This window comes from Maylandia zebra, linkage group LG5, assembly GCF_041146795.1.
Source record: "Maylandia zebra isolate NMK-2024a linkage group LG5, Mzebra_GT3a, whole genome shotgun sequence".
NCBI lineage: Eukaryota > Metazoa > Chordata > Actinopteri > Cichliformes > Cichlidae > Maylandia > Maylandia zebra.
Window position 1 is genome coordinate 6214673 of NC_135171.1, and position 17521 is coordinate 6232193.

The following is a 17521-nucleotide window of genomic DNA, read 5'->3' on the forward strand; positions in this document are numbered from 1 at the left end:
GCTGACGAGATGCAGCATGTAAGACAAAAACGAACCTTGGAGTCAAAAGACGCAGACGACATATTTCGTAATATCATTTTTTATTGTCAGTTGCATTGAAGTGTTATGGCTGATGACTCATCAGACTGAAGAGGACACAAGGAAAAACAACTTGGCTTATTAAGTTGCCAAAAAACCCCAACAAAAAACAATCACTACTTGCTGTTGATTGGATTAAACCAATAAGTGGCCTTTCAATCAAACATGGGTTGAAGCATAACATTTTTATTAAAACAGAGAAATTTTGAGTGTTATTAGTTTTTCCTCCTGTGAGAGTTCCACTCACTTCTGTTGTTGAATCTAAGAGAGAAATAATTAAATTCAGTTCAATTCAGTTTTATTTATTTAGTGCCACTTCACAACTTCAGAGCACATGAAAAGCAAGGACCCTACGATACTGGAGGGAAAACCCCAACAGTACTTGACGACAGTGGGAAGGAAGTTCCTTTTAACGGGAAAATACCTCTGCCAGAACCAGGCTCAGTGAGGAAGCTGAGGGATGAAGGGAAAGAGAAAAGGAAAAATGAGAGGACAGTGAGACCAAGATAAAAACAAAACTATGGAGGAGAGAAGAGAAGAGCCGAGTTGTTGGCATCCCATCAAGGTACCGCACTGAGTTCCCGAGGGTGACCCAATCTTTCACAAATGTTTGTAGAAGCAGCAGTCTGCGGGCCTGGGTTAATTTATACACCTGTGGCCATAAAAGTAATTGGAAAGCACCTGAATTCAGTGATTTGGATGGATTCTGGTAGTATATTGTGGGTCCATTGGGAATCCTACTTCATGTGGAGGGTCATAGCATAGCGGGGGTGCTGGAGCCTATCCCAGCTGTCATAGGGCGAGAGGCGGGGTACAGTTTTCTTTCACTCATGTTGAATCTGAAATCGTTAGCTTACGGGAAGAACTGCAGTATTGCAGAGAATTCTTCACTTTTTCCAACCTTGCATCATTGCTTGAAAACATATGCTGTCAATTTGTCTGACTAGCCAAATCATATGGTAAATGGCCTGCATTTGTATAGCGCTTTTCTAGTCCCTAAGGACCCCAAAGCGCTTCACACTACATTCAGTGATCCACCCATTCACACACACATTCACACACTGGTGATGGCAGCTACATTGTAGCCACAGCCACCCTGGGGCACACTGACAGAGGCGAGGCTGCCGGACACTGGCGCCACCGGGCCCTCTGACCACCACCAGTAGGCAAACATGGGGTTAGTATCTTGCCCAAGGATATTTGGCATACAGTCAGGAGGCATCCTGGGATCGAACCACCGACCTTCTGATTAGTGGCTGACCTGCTCTGCCACCTGAGCTACAGCCAATCATATAGTTGAGATTGCTGAGCAGACCCTGTTGACTGTGTCCTATAGATACAATATGTTAATCAAGAGAAATAATGAAGCACTGATGTGCACCCTCTTCCTCAAATTAACAGTGGAACAGCTCAAACTGCCTTAGTGGACATTCCTTTTGGCACTTTTAAGATAAAATCAACTTTTAGTGCTTCTTCCTTGTTATATGAAATTTTGTAGCTTTCAGTTGAGGTTTGTTTGATGTAACATCTCCTAAGACTGCGAAGTGTTGTGTTTACATGCAACCTGACAGTACCAGAGCAGTCTCACTGTTCCCTAACGAACTCTCACGAGTCCCGATAGAAGCTTAATTATCTAATGTGAGATTGTAGATTTTGATCTCTTTCATCAACACAGATTAGAGAATTTTTCCCATCTTGTTTAGACTCAGTAATTACCACAAAGCTCCATGAAGCCAAAGAACCTCAGGTAAACTCTTTGATTTGTGCTAAATGTTGATTCATATGCAAGAAAGAAAATTTAAATGTCATCTGGGATCAACTGTTCTGAACAGGCTGAGCATTTGTCTCGTGTATCATTTTAGAAAGTCAGTGAGAGGAAGGCAGAAAAAAGGTTGCAGGGAGGATTTATTATAATGCATGAATTGAGAAGCAACATATAAATGGGATAATTGACAGAATCTTTATGTCATTGTTTTAATGTTGAAATCATCAGTTAAAGGTACTATCCATTGACTAATCATTTACATTATGATGTGTAACCACAGTGTATATTATTGTACTGAACGACACTGATTTTGAAGGCAAAGAATCAAATACGGTCTCTCCGCAGGCCAGGGCTCCTTTACTGACACAACCCATAGATTAGTCTTTGCTCCTGTGCTGGGTGGGGGTGGAGGGTCGTGCTGGAAGGTAATGATTGTGTCAGACGGGGTCCTGAACTTCAAACTCTTCCTCCCCACTGAGGAAAAGCTAGACTGACAGACCACAATGCCCCCTCAGCTCTTTCATGTCCCTGGTTAGATCCCTCTATCTGACCCGGTCCTCAAACCACAAAAGGACAGTGCAGGTCAGTGTAGACTCATAATGTCACAAAGCACTGGCAGCTAGTGATGAAATGATTGAACCTAATCCACACTTGAACTACTAATATATTTTAATGCTTCTGAGTGGCTGCGAGTAAACAGCTAGTTCCTCATCCATAAATAATTAGAACGAAATTTTGCATGTAACAGGTGAAATTTCCTGTTTATAGACTATAAACATCTTACTGACAACTCAAGCAACATTTTTAACCAAACATTCATATAGTGCTACAAGTAGCCACATTGGAAACACCAGTCAACATGTATGCCTTTGGACTGAGGGAGGAAGCCTGAATACATGGAAAACATGCAGGCACAGGAAAGAGAGAAGGGCTCAAGCCAGGTTTCAAATCTGGGACAGTGCTAACAGTTATGCTACCATGCTGTCCATGCTTGGACAAAAATTAATGACAGTAATCACAAGTAAGATATCGTATTTTTTATAGTATTTTTCTGAATGTAATCCAACCATTGATTACTCAGCCAATAAATGTAATTGGTCAGATGACTCAGTTGCATAGAAATGCATTTTCTTAGGACACATCTTTGAAAGATTAAAATGGCCTGGCCTGTATTTGTATAGTGCTTTACTAGTCCCTAAGGACCCCAAAGCGCTTTTTACTGTAGAAAAAAATGGGACAATTCTCATTTCAGTGTGAATGACTGTGGCTTCACATTTGTAGAAATACTCCAGTGCAGCAGGAGAAACAACTATTTCATCCGCAGCATGTCTTCATCCTGTCTTCCTTCTCTCACCCCAAATGGTGGCAGCAGATAGCCCCGCCCCTCCCTGAGCCTGGTTCTGCTGGAGGTTTCTTCCTGTTAAAAGGGAGTTTTTCCTTCCCAATGTCACCAAAGTGCTTGCTCATAGGGGGTCATATGATTGTTGGGTTTTTCTCTGAATGTATTATTGTAGGTCTACCTTAAAACATAAAGAACCTTGAGGTGACTGTTATTGTGATTTAGTGATGTATAAATTAAATTGCATTGAACTGAATTGAATTGAAATTTGAGCTACTGAATTTGTAAATTTGCTCACTTCCAGACAAATTATATTTTTTAATTATTATAGTAGTTTCATTTCAATAGAAAGACAGAATATCAACCAAATATCCAGAAAAAAATCCCTAAAACAGTTATAAAAAGATTTGAGTGAAATAAGTGTTTGAGCAAAACTTGACTAAATTCGGCCTCGGGCTAAATATGGGTTGATGAGTGCTCAGTTTTGTTTTGATTTGACCAAAGCATGTTTTCCCCACCCTTCTCTGAATCATGTTCACTGGCAAAATGGGCCTGTAGGTCTATGTTGTTGAGCAGGGGGACCTTGCAAGTGCTGCAAGATTTTAATTAGTTATGGTGTAGTGTGTTAACAATAGTGCAGTTGGTGATTGTAATTGCCATCAAATCATTAAGAAGCTTCCTTCCGTGTAGTTTGGGCTGATCCAGTGTCTTCGTCTTTCTGAAATTTTGCATGGAGCTCCAGACTAAAAAATAAGCCAGTGGTACTTTTCATTTTAGATTTGTGTAGAAAATTTGCTCTGCAGACAAAAATTTATGATACCAGATTCTTGGACACTTGATGTGATTTCAGAATCACAACATTAGGCTGGAGACAAACGATAAACACAAAGGCTGAAACAGTCCAGTAAAATTACACTTCCATGTTTGCCTGTCCTGAGCTCCTTCAGAGGTCAGGCAGCTAGTCTCAGACTCCCAGTGCAAACATTTTAGAATTGCTGCCCTAAATCAAGAACATGCATTGTGTACATGAATGTGGATCATCATCAGCAAGCTTGCTTATGTTGTTCTCTGTCTCCATTTTACTCTTACTCACTTTTTCTGTCTTACCACACCTCTTTCAGACAGGTGAGTGTCCATATATGAATCACTTAGCCAACCATCCCTAAACTCTCTGCCTCTTGCTTACCATTTCGATCTTTATCAGTTAACACTGTTTTGCTTCCCTTGTTTCATCTGCATTTCCCTTTGGAGAGAAAAGCAGAGAGAATGGGGATGTATGGTTTCCAACACTGACTGGGTTGTGGTTGACTGGCCTCCTGTCCCACTGAAGCAGAAACATGATGATTTCTATACATGGCCTGCTGTTACCATGACCTGCTTTTAAGTGGAAGAGAGAAGAAAAGAAGAGAGGCTGGGGAGAGGAGTGGAGGAGAAGAAGTGAAGTAAAATGGAGAGTAGGGAAGAGTAGAACCACAGGACAGGGGAGGCACAGAGGGGGAGGAAAGAAAGGACATAGGAGGGAATGAGAGAAAGAGGAGGAAAGGGGGAAGGAGAAATGGAAAATCAGTAAATGGAAGGAGGACTTTAACAAAAAGAGACCACAGGGAAAAGGAGAAGAAACTGATTTGGTAGCAAAAGGAGAAATGTAGAAGAAAAAGTGGAAAGGACAGAAGAGAAAAAGCAAAGACAGATTTCAAAGAAAATATCTACATAAAGGAGGATGATGAGGGGAAGGAGAGAGAAATGAAGAAAGGAGAGTAGTCAAAGATACATTTATTCATTTATTACTGGACTATACAAGCTCAGATGTATTTGGCAAGATTTTTGCTGGTGTTGAACCCTAATCCAACACAATTGCTTTCACTGCTGCAAACACCTGAGATGAAACCCTTCGGTAACTCCGACTGAGGGACTGTTATTTCTTCCTTCCTCAGGATTGAGGTCATTTCCTTCTCCAACAGCGCTCTCTCTGTGGCATCGAGGGGGGGAGCAGTGCGTGGACACTGTTGAAAGGTGGAGGCTCACAGTAGAAATGTGATGTGTGGCACTTCCTACTTCCTCATTATATAGTCTAAGCAGAGAGGGAAAGAGATAATGACATATCAATAGATGGAAAGGGGATGGAAAAAACAGCCTGTCCCTCTCATTGTGGGCCAGAAAGGGCGCTGTGAGTGCCAGGGCAGCTGCTTCATTTCTCTTTGTCTCTGGTGGCATGCACCTTGAGCTTGGGTGAAAACAAATGTGGTGTATGTGAACACTTCTCTGTCATTCGCATCGGTTAAATAAACTGATCCATTGTGTTTGTTTTGTTAATAAAATCTTTTTAGTGTTTTACTCTTTTACTGTGTTGAGAAGACCCAGCCAGTGAGCAGGTTAGGAGCCTCCCTTCAGCTCATCATTTGGAGAAAATTTCAACACAGTCTGAGCTGTTTGGCAAGTTTTGGTATCCGAAGAAAGCCAGTGGCAAGACGAAGCCCTGCTCGCTGAGCCTTAAAATGACTGAAAATGGAACGCAAGCTTTTTGTTACAAAAGTAATACTGTATGAGAAAGAAACGTGACTTACAGTTTTAAAAAGATTATTTTCAAATATTACTTTAAACGAACATTTTTATATATATATATTTTTTTACATCTTTAGATAACAGCGATTTCCTGCGTTTACGTCTACTGATTTTGAGATATCCATTAGTCTTGAAAGGTGCAAAAATAAATTTAAGGCGTGCATCTGTGTTTTTCTTTTCAGTGGTGGTGTTGTACGTTCAAGGCCTGGGGACAAAGGAGTGGAGAGAGGTGAGTGAGGCACACCGGCAGCTTCAGTGTTTTAACTGTGCTTAGCTACAGTTAAAACCTTTGTCTGAAAAAGCACAAAAATCCTGATATTTTTTTGCGCCTGGTATGTCTGATTACAGAATTATACTAACCTCTTTTAGTTATCATTTGTTGACATGCATGTACAGATTTCAGAGGTCTATTAAAGGTACCAAAAAAGGTCGATGTTCATATTGAGAGGAAAAAGAGAATGAAATATTACAGTATCTATGGATTATCTGAAAAGAGAAATAACAGCTATACCACTATCAGGAAAACGTATATCTAACTTTTTTATCATGTGCTACATTTTTTTGGCAAATCAATTAAACTCAAAATATAAGTTACAGAGTTAATGTCTCTGAAATCATAAATATACGAACGCACACAAAAACAACAATAATGCAGTTACTTACCTTGTTATCATATGTGCTTTATTGACTTGGGGTTATTTTTAAATATCATGGTTATCCTTGAATAACATCCCTATTCCACACACAATGGTATGTATATGCGTCACTGACATCCAGATGTTTTGATGAATCAATATCTTTTGAGTCAAGACTGAATGCAGAAATGTAGGAAGTAAACTCTGGCAGCTGCTTTTGGTTTTTTAAAGTTTGCGGTCCATAAATGTAATAATCTCACGTGTCGCATAAATCAAAAACATGTTTTGGCTTTCAAGACTGCATCTGCTTTCCTTGGTGTACCTACTGCTTTAGTTTATTAACCCTTTAAGACCATAGAACCAAGTCCGCCAGAGCTTATATTATATTTTTACATGCTGTAGTGCAATTTTTGGGAGCATTTCAAGTTGCTATACATCAATACAACTGTTATAGCCCAAATTTTAATAATATGTATGCATTAAGTGCAAAGAAATTACATAAATTGCAAGAAAGTGCAATAAACTACAAAAAAATTGAAAATCACTTTTGTTTTTTTAACATATATTTCTAGTTAGAGAAATTTAAGAGGCTTATCCCTCAAAACTGTAAATACAAAAAAGTTGCACAAAATAGTTTCCCACCACAGGAAATTTATTTTGAGTGTCTTCATAGTTTTATTTTTTAAACACACCAATTTTTATATACTGCAGGAAAAATGAAAATAAATATTATAGTGCAAATTTGCAAAAAAACAGCACATGCATCAAAATAAACTATTTCCAGCAGTGCAATTTGACTTCTAAGCATCCCAGAAATGACACAGAAAGTCATAAAGTCAAACATAACTTTTAAAAACACCAGTATAGGCTCATAAGGCGCTGATGGTAAAAAACTACATTTCCGCGACAATGTCGTCACTTCCGGTTTCAGGCAGGTACTGGCTGTATCCCAATTCAGGGTCTGCAGCCTTAAAGTACGCAGCCTCAACGATTCTCAAGGGCCGCGTACTCAAAGACCGCTAAGGCCGGAAGTGCGAGGCTTGTGTAAGGGACGGTCTAGCCTCCGTTGTGCTGATACTGTAGTTTGTCAATAAAGTTAAAAACATTATTTTTTTAAAAAGCCTCCGTTGCGCTGCCCAGGTTGCCTAGCAACCATGATACTAACAGCTGGAAACGTGTCATAGCTTTGTTTGACAGGAATGAAGGAGAAAATGTTTTGTTCATTTGTTTGTTTGTTTCTACATGAGCTTTGATCATTCTCTGTAAGATTAAGCTCAGCTATTGAACGGCGTATATTTTAAAGTAAAGGCTTTAAAACCAAGTTAGTACAAACGTCACTAATGTCACATGACTTTGCTGACATGTGGCCAACAGTAATGTTTTAATGTTCTTCGTTATTAAACATTTGCACATAAATAAGTGACGTAATATTCAGTACTTAAAGTTCACTCTTCGGTCGCCCCTCATCCGCCGTTTTTTTCTGCAAATTTATCCACACCCATCGCCGCGCTATGCATTCTGGGATATGTTGGGCCATGAAGTCTACACTGCCACAGCCTTAAAATTCAGGGAAATGAAGGACGCATTTCAGGGCCGCATTTCGAGCAGCCTTTGAATTGGGACAGCCTTCGGCGCGCCGCTGTGACGTAATCGGCCTTGAAATGCGGCCTTTAAGGCTGCAGACCCTGAATTGGGATACAGCCAATGGCAGACATGCGATAGTTCATGCTGCCGTAGAAAGTGCTACGAACAGCTGATCGGATCGGCAAAACGTGTTTCTGGAATATTGTGTTTTTGTTGCTGCAAGTGCTTTTTATGCAGTTTTTGCAAAGCTATATGTGGAAGGAAACCGTGGCCTAGGACAAGCTGATGGCATAAGATGTAAGTACAACTCCTCCGGTTTCATATGCAAAAAAAATTATTGCGCTAGCTTACGTGGTTGCAGTGATTTAAAAGTAGTTGCGCAAAACGGAGCGTGCTGCTCTGACCGGTTTTAAAGGGTTAACCTGATTTTTAGTTTAAGATGAACAAACAAAAAGCCCACCTGTTTTATCCAAAAGGTTCTGCAAAAAATGCTGCAAAAGATGCTGGCAATGAAAGACCCATATATCATTAGATTAAAACAGTGCAAACACAGTAGGGAGTAGTGGACATTTGTAATCAGGCTGCGTAAAACAAACTTCAAATGAAATGCCTTAAAGTACAACAACAATAATAATTTAATCAAGGGGTGCTAAACCTTTTAATGCCTTTAGCAAAGGAGTCAGATTATTATTTAGAATTTGAACATTCTCACAGCTGTTTCTGCTGAGACTATTAAAATACCAGGGTCTCACTGAGCTTTATATTTGAAGTTTATTTAATGCATTATTTCAACTTTGAGGAGCTTAACTTGGCTGGTTTTCCATTTTCAATACTCAAAAGATGATTTCGAATGAATTACTCCCAAAAAAACTCAATAAGGCTTCTTTTGAAGTGGTCAACAAGCTTGAAAGGATTTATAGTGCACTTATTTCCATCTCTTGTGGCATCAAATGATGTGATATATTACCTTAATTACTCCAATACTACAATGCTAGTATGTTAAAAATAAAAACAGCCTCAGCGTGTCAGCTTCCCTGTAGTGTGTCTAAGGATGGAAGGAAATATTTAGTCTTCTCCCACCTGCCATCAGCATTGTGCATAAGGAGTAAACAATACAACTAATCCAGCAGTGCTGGTGGTGCTGAATGTCAAAATCACCACTTATATTGCCAACACTCAACGTCACCTTTTAAGAGTCACAAATATGCTCTGTAGCTAATTTCAGTCAATTCTAAATTCACTCTTTTTGGTGACAGTGTAGAGTGCACTGATGAAGGGTTTAATGCAACTATTCAACACAAAAACAAGACACAACACGAGGCAAAAATAGCAGAAATCATTCGGAAAGTATTTGTCATTCTTGGCACATTTGCAGTAACCCAAATAAACTGACATATTAAAAATGACCTGTGCAGTAAAACGAGTCCGAGACTCTGGAGCAGACGGTCCTAAAAGAGTCTGATCAGAGTGTTTTATGGCAAACAAAACGTAATAAAAAATAAGCCCTAGTGTGAAGCCCGAGCAGCCAAATATAGGAATTCATAAAGGGGAAAATCATTTGAGCTGCTTTGGGATGTCTGAGAGGAACACTGGCTGTGTAAACATATAGAAAACCTCATCTCTCAGCTGTGTGTGTGTCCTGTATTCATCAGTGTCTTTCAGTAATCTGCACTATGTGCTATCAAAGAAAATCAGGCCCACCTCTGTGGGGATCCACACACATACACACAGGTCTCAGTGAGGCTCAATTAGACTTACAGCGTGGGGATGCTGTCAGCCGAGTTGTGTACCCTCACACACACAACTGAGGTGAACACAATCTGAAAAGTGTTGCTCATAGTACCGATCAGTCTGAAGGAATGAAAAGATGCTGTTCGTTTAAAGATTACACAAATGTTGGATTGATTGCGCTGAAATAATTTCAGCCAGAGTTTTATTGTTGTTGTTGTTGTTGTTGTTGTCTTTTCTTTTATACAACCTCCCCCCCCCCCCCCCCAAAAAAAATAAAATAAAAAAAAAAACAAAACACAAAAACAAAAAGAGTTTTATAGGGAACATCTCCAACAGGAAAGTCATTCAGAGTCACCAAATGCTCTAAATGTGGGTTTGTCTAATCCTGCAAGCAGGTGCTAGCTGAGAGGAAATCCTGTAGCAATCTCCTTCTGCACCACAGAGCAGCTCCATCACTGGAAATGTAGTGGACACAGATGTGACTGCCATCACAGATAGAATGACTGGAAATAATATATGCAGCATAATACTGTTGAAATCCAGCGACCACTAAAGAACATTTCATACAACAAAGCTATTAAAGACAAAACATACGACACACTCTGTGTCAAAAAGGAGGTTATGGCACCTGATTTATGAGACTGGGGAGGACGGCTTTAATCTGATCCATGTGAAACAGCTGTTCAGAGGGTAATGAACCTTCCTCCTCCTCTTCATCTTCTTCTGAAGTCAGTGATTGTCATGTGGAAGAACCCCACTTTTCAGTTATTTATTTGTAAAAAATGTTTGGAATCATGTCTGATTTTCGTTCCACTTCTCACGTATGCACCACTTTGTGTTGGTCTTTCACGTGGAATTCCAATAAAACTGATTCATGTTTGTGGCTGTAATGTGACAAAATGTGGGAAAGTTCAAGGGGGCCCAATACTTTTGCAAGCCACTGTATCCTTTCCTATCTCTGGGGGTCAGTGTTCGCAGCTTGACTCACAGCGAGTGCCTAAAACATTTTCTGTCCTGCTTGTTGTGGCGATATACCTTCTCAAACTTCACAGTTATATCGCTAAGAAAATGTTAGATTGCTTGGAGTGATGGAGCAATAATCCTAACACAGATTTAGAAACTGTGTAGGATAAACTTTCAAACTTCCATCAGAGCAAAGACGTCACAGATAGGAAATATCATGAGCTGCTTCTGGCTTCTGTGTGAAGATAAAAGTTTATCTGGGAGCATCCTAAACTTTATTTCCCTCTCTGCCTCTCTATTTTACCACTGAGCCAAAGCTTCCACATTCACATGGTTTGAATGCGAATGTATTTTCCGCTTCTCTGAACTGACGGAAGAGGAAAAAAACGGTCTCTGGTTGGATTGCAGCCACCGTTGAATATGCTTCCAGGTCCCACTCTCTTGGCTGCGTCCTCCACTCGCAGCCTTCTTGGTGTCTGTTGGTGTGCAAATGGAAGCAAGCATCCTTCTTGTGACACGTGTATTGTCACCAGCTTGTTGTGTGTGGGCTGTTTGAACACACTGGCAGATTTGGCTTCAGGCAATTCTTGATGCAATTAGCAGAAATCGAATTCTCTCACTAATGAGGAGAAAGAAACTATCAGGTTTGTGGGGGACAGAGAAGAATAGAAAAGTTCCTAAACAAAAAGAGAAGCCAGCGAGAGATAAAGACAAAGAGAGGGCATTATACTGCCACACTGGTCGCGTTCTGCGCAAAAAGGTGAAGCCGCTACACCATTTACACCAGCACTCAGGGTATGCTGCAGTATTCTCCTGAATTATTGGTGTTGCTGCTCAGACAAAGCCTCCACATCAGTGCTGGTATAGGAGGAGAAAAAGTCAAAACCAGAAGTCGAGAAAGTTTTAGAAAGCCTCATCTTTTCACATCACCGCAAAAGTGAATTGTGAGCTTCTGTACTGATATACTGTATCACTAAACTGGCAGAACAAACTGACACGAGCACGCACAACCGCCCAAAACAACACCAAACTGCAGCTTGCACTAACAAAAATAGCATCACTGTTATTATATGGCACCATTCACCATGGCCTCATTACTGTTACTTGTCTGCACTGCCTGTCTTAGCCTTGTCAGTGTTGGGCTTGTTACGCCTTAAGAGTTGTAAAGAGTTGTCATTTTTGTTTTTTCTTTGCTCATTTAAAAAATAATGTGACTTTGCATTTTCAGGTTTTTTTAAATACTGTGCCAGTCTCCGGTGCTTCTGCTTTTGTGAAAAACACAGAATTGGCCTGAGGCATAAGCAATCTCAACAGATGCTTAGAGACCAAAATTAATTATTGAAATTTATTTATTATTCATTTCAATAATCAAGGTCTTTGTATTGAGAACAAAGACAAATACCTAAAGCTGACATATTTTAATGAATTACAAGAAGAATCTCAGTGCAAGAGGCAGCATTTTAAGTTAAGAATATTGACATAGCTAGAATCGTTTAGGTTTGTTTAAATTCACCTTCAGTATGATCATGGTGGCTCATGCTGACTTTGCTCTTTTTGCCTTGCTCTGTGTAAAAATTTGCCCTCATGTTGCAAGTCATTTCTTACTTTCATACCAAAACCCCTTTTCAGTCTAGCCTCCATCTTTTCTCACTTGTGTTCTCCTTGTGAGGTATTGGTGAAATGCATAAATGCAGATAAAGTAGTGATGGCTCTCATTCTAGAAAAGGCTCTGGATGTTTTGTAGCATGATGCGATAGCTCGGTTTCTCTTACTTTTCTCTTGCAGTCTGACTTTCTTCTCTGTAACTAGCATCACCGTGGGTTTTCTGGCCTTTTTGGCCATAAATCACCTGTACTGATTTGTACTGATTTGTACTGATTTGCAGGCACCCTTTCAGCATAACAGAGCTGCTAGGTCCTCTTATTGTAGGGGCAAATTTCACATTCTCTTTGTCATTTGTCAGTATCTATTCCTTAAAAGTTGCTAATAGTTTTGAGCTCTATTAGCACAGTGTTACACACACATTTCCTGGTTTGAACCCCTTTCCTTGTGGTGTTTGCATGTTCTCCTGTTTGTGTTTCTTCTATGTACTCTGGCTCCACAAAGACATCCATGCTAGGTTAATCAGTTATTTCAAATGGGTCATTCTGTGACTTAAATATATGGAAATAATGCACTATATAAGTGTATGTTTAGAAATGTGACTTGTAGTCTAAAGTGCTTTGAGTGGTTACATAAATACAAACTGTTAAATGGTTTTACAGTATTGTGAGATTGGGCAACAAGTTTTGCACAAGACTAAAGTGTAGACGTCAACATCTCCACACAGGGAGGAGCTGAGGAGCTCGTTCTTACAGAACCAGCATCAGAATACTTTATTAATTCAAAGGGGGGATTTGCTTTGCTACAGATGGTCAATTAAAATATAAATACAAAAGTAGTGTCCTCAGGAAGGACACAGGTGGTAATGATTTCCTGTTGCATTATGTGATGCATTGTGGGGGAACGAGTCTTTTGCTGAGACTCTTTTCAACGTGACTGTTTGATATTGACTATAACTTGAACACCATCCTCCTTTCTGAAACCTGCCAGAGACTGAAACTCCTGTTCTTAGTCTTCTTAATTTATTATTTTTTATTATTTTTTAATTACGTTTTAATCTAAGTTTAAATGTCAGACAGTATTTAATTGATAATTTTGCATATTTGGAGTGGGAAGTGTTTCCAGATCCTGCTCTCCCTAACAGCTTGATGAAGTAGTGTTGCTTTACTGTAATGTGTTATTGAACTGGACACTTCTGTCTTTCCTCTCTTCCTTAGCCTGACTGTAAGCCCAAGTTATTCCCCATGGAGTCACACAGCCTTAACATTCATTAAAATAAAAAGAAAAAAATCCCATCTCAATTTATACTGACATTTTGTGTCCACATTGTGTTTCATGCATTATTGGATCCCTGATCTGTTGGGGAAAAACTCACTTTTTCTTATTGAGACTGCCTCTGTGTCCTGCTTTCTCTCTGTCTACCACTGCTTCCACTTTTAGATGGTTCATTACTGATGCAGCTCACTGAAATAGACAGAAAATCTGCCCTGATTGCCTCCATGCTGCTGTTTTCCTGTTCGCACTATTTCTGTTAGGAGGGGTATAGAGACACACACTGACAAAAATGCAATGTAACACACTGCCTTGTGCTCAGAAACCACCAAGCCACACTGTTCAATCGCATTGAAAAGAAGGGGCCCTCTGAGACTACTAGATGCTTCTCGACTCCAGTGTTGCGTTGTGTTTGACTGAACATGATGCAACCCTTTAAAGAACAGAGGGACGTATCCATTTTAATACGGGGTTGACTTGCCAATTACTTTATAGCAGTCACAGACTCATACCCTACTTACTCAAATATAAGGTAAAAATGTCAGTTTACCTTACGTGAGCCCCACTGATTATGAAATAAAGTAAAATAAGATATCTCAAAATTAACAAAGCAAAACAGAATTTTAATACAATTTTAAAATGAAAAAGAAAGTGACTCTTTGCCAGACTGATACATTGCATTATAAAGAGGAACTGAATGTGGCATGAAAGATTTCCTGCATCTGTCCTTGTGACAGTGGAGCTGAATCAGTCCATTACGTTCTGTGACCTTCCTCTCCATTACCTCAAGTGTTCAATTTGCAGCCAGTCACAAAACCAGCCTTTTTGATTAGTCCTTTCAGTCTTGTTGGTGTCATTAGCTCTCATGCTGTTTCCCCAGCAGACCATAGCAAAGTGCACTGTTCTTGCCACAGACAGAAAATGTCCATCGTTGTGCTGCACACATCAGTGGACTTCAGCTTCCTCTGGACCTAGAGCCCATTCATCCACTTTTTGTATACGACTTCTCTGTTGGTCAATTGATTTAATTCAACATCCTTTGCCCAGTATATACACTATCCCTCCTCTGCACGTGTCCAAACCATATCAGCCTTGCCTCTCTAACTTTGTCTCCAACCAAACCGCTCAACCGTCCCTCTGATATACACATTTCTAGTCTTGTCCATTCTCCCAATGAGGATCTTAGCAGCTTCAGCTCTGCCACCTCCAGTGTAGCCTCCTGCCACTTGTCCCACTCATTCCTCCCTGCGCTCTCTTCACTTCTGTTCGTTGCTTTGGATAGTTGAACCAAAGTATTTAAATGTAATCTTATTTCCTCAAACAGCATGTCTAGAATCACTGCTAAAAAGCATAAAACTGCTTCCATAGTTTGCTGTTCAAAGAGTAAGGTTGTACCTCTACTTTGACTACATTTCATAGTTTTACAACATTACAGGTCTGTTAATGTCTAAATTCATAGTCTGGGTCCTTCAGCAGAGGGGTGAAAATGCTCAATCATTTTTTGAATACAATAAGCTCAGACAAACCTTCCTACTACAATATAGACATGTCTGCAACCACACAGCTACATGTTGCGATCACCGACTGTGTGCGTGCTTTAGTCCAAGTGTGATTGGCACATATGTTTTGACCCTCGATTGACTCTCTGGTAGTGAGGTAGAGCTAACTGACCAATTAGCTGTTTTGGAATTCTTTTATAGTTTTCTATATAGTTCTAGTTCTATATAGTTTTCTTTTCTGTGGGTGCCATTTCTCTGTCTTATAATGTGCCTGGTGTTTTCCAGAATGCAATTCATGGCATAAAACCATCCACTGTGATGACCAAAACTTCTTTTCTTTGTTTTCTATACTGAAACTGTACAATCTGAACCTGATACTATGATGTCATAAACAAGACTTAAGATAGAGAGAACTATACATGGTCAATATTTCAGTATTAGCTTCTGACTATGAAAATCACTTTGAAGGAGCAGTAGCACAGAATACTGTGGTTATTCATAGAAGATCGATAGATAGAAGTTATGGAGAACACAGATATCTAATCTACTCTTTCCTTTGCAGCAGTGATTGTGGAGGACCAGATGAGTCAAACACATAAAGCATTTTGTGATTAAATAACTATTGAATTGTGCAATAACATTAATAAATTAGTATATTTACTTTAAAAATCCTTTTACATTGATTTTTTTAAAACATCAATAAAATCAGTCATAATATCTTTTGATTCATGCTCAATCCTCCAGGTAAGGGAATCCCAAAAACTTGAGTCTGTTAATCTGGACGTAGTGTTTTCAGTGGGAGAAACATTTCGCCACTCATCGTGACTGATGTGCCTGAAAACACTACGTCCAGATGAACACTATCAACTTTTTGGGAAGTCATAATATCGTAAAGAGAAGTTATAAATAAATATTTTTAAGACAACTATTAATCTATTGATAAATACTTTAAGTTGAGTCATTTAATTATTTACGAAAAAATAAAATAAAAAATTCGATTGAAAACTTGAATTAGGAATAGAGAATCAGTTCCACCCCTCCTTTGCAGGTCCATTTCCTTTTCCTATTAGTTTCTGGATCAGCTTCTTTATTTAGGATTTCACTGCTGCCCGTATTTGGGGTGATTGTATTTGCTAAGACCCGTTAAAGAAGTGTTTGTGTTTGCTTCACATTTACTGTCTATATATGAAGACACTGCAGTGACATGGAGCCCTGATCCTCTCAGTGTGCACAGGTGGACTCAACCTGACCACCTGTTGAAAGTAGCGTGCTAACATGGCTAACTCTACTGTCACTGCATGTAGCCCTAATCTTTCAGTCATGTTAGCTTGTGAGCATATTGGTCCCTCTAGTATTAGCTAGCTGTGATTAAGCTAATGTATTTTTCACATATAAAGGTTGGAGGATCTAGCACTATTGGAACTACCAGCAAGCCCTGTTACATTTATACATAGTGTTAGAACAATGGCAGCAACCTTACATTTAAAATTGAAACGCTGTCTGTAAACCCAGTCTCATCAACTTAACTTAACTTTATGATACTTGAGAGTTAAAAGAATGAAGATAATGACAACTGTCAGTCCCATCAAGACTAGAAAGGACACTATTGATTGAACAGTCAACACGCTGTTGCAGCGCTATTTCAACATAAATAGAAAATTTTATGAAAGCAAAAGAAAAATATTTATCCTAGGGAAATGTAGAAAATGTAAAGGACATGATTAGAATTATATATCATTTTATTATTTTCATAATAACATGCAGCATTTGTCTAAATGGATGAAACACTTATGTTGCACCAGCTTCTACAGTTTATTCCTCTTTAATACTGGATACCTCAGGAGTGCAGCTGTTCAATATGTTGAATAGTCTCTCATACACGAAGTCAGCAGCCTTGGTGCTACCCTTAAGCATTTCTGCTCTACTCAACATATCTCTACTAACTAGTTATCTCTTCAGTGCTTCAAAGGACTCCACTTGCTTTGACAGTAAATGTAACTGCTACTGACTGTTCACTTGTATAAGGTCTCAAAGGAGCACCCTATCTTCATTTATAGCACATATTACTGCTAGGAATTTAAGCCTACCTACTTACAGTTCAGGGCTCACAGAGCAATGGTGGTTTGCAAAGGCAGGTAGGGAGAAGCTGTCTGTCATACCCACCTAAATTTAATTTAGATGTCCCAGTTTCATCCCAGGGTCCACACATGATGTGCCCATCGTGGGAGGTGGATACTGGCGGGTTTCTCTCCAGTCACCCATGACCATGTGTAGAACTACTGCAGGTGGGTGTGACGACCAGATGGTCCCCGTATTATGTGGAACTGTAGTTTTTCATATTTAAATTAAACAATAAGCTACAGACATTCTGCAAATTCTGAAAACACTGCAAGAATTGGTGAGTGAGAGTAGATCAAATGCAGATGTTTATTCCTTTGAACAGGAAAAAAAGAATAACTTTAACTTTTGCAATAACGTCTGCCAAGAACTG

The 17521-nt window shown here is 39.4% G+C and overlaps 1 protein-coding gene across 1 annotated transcript in view; it reads left to right on the forward strand.

Annotated features, from left to right (window-relative positions):
- Positions 1-17521, forward strand: part of LOC101478883 (copine-9) — a 202737-nt gene that overhangs the window by 13640 nt on the left and 171576 nt on the right. Inside the window, exon 3 of the mRNA XM_012921487.4 lies at positions 5927-5973. Within this exon, the coding sequence (XP_012776941.1) occupies positions 5927-5973 (47 nt within the window). The remainder of the gene's footprint in view (positions 1-5926; positions 5974-17521) is intronic.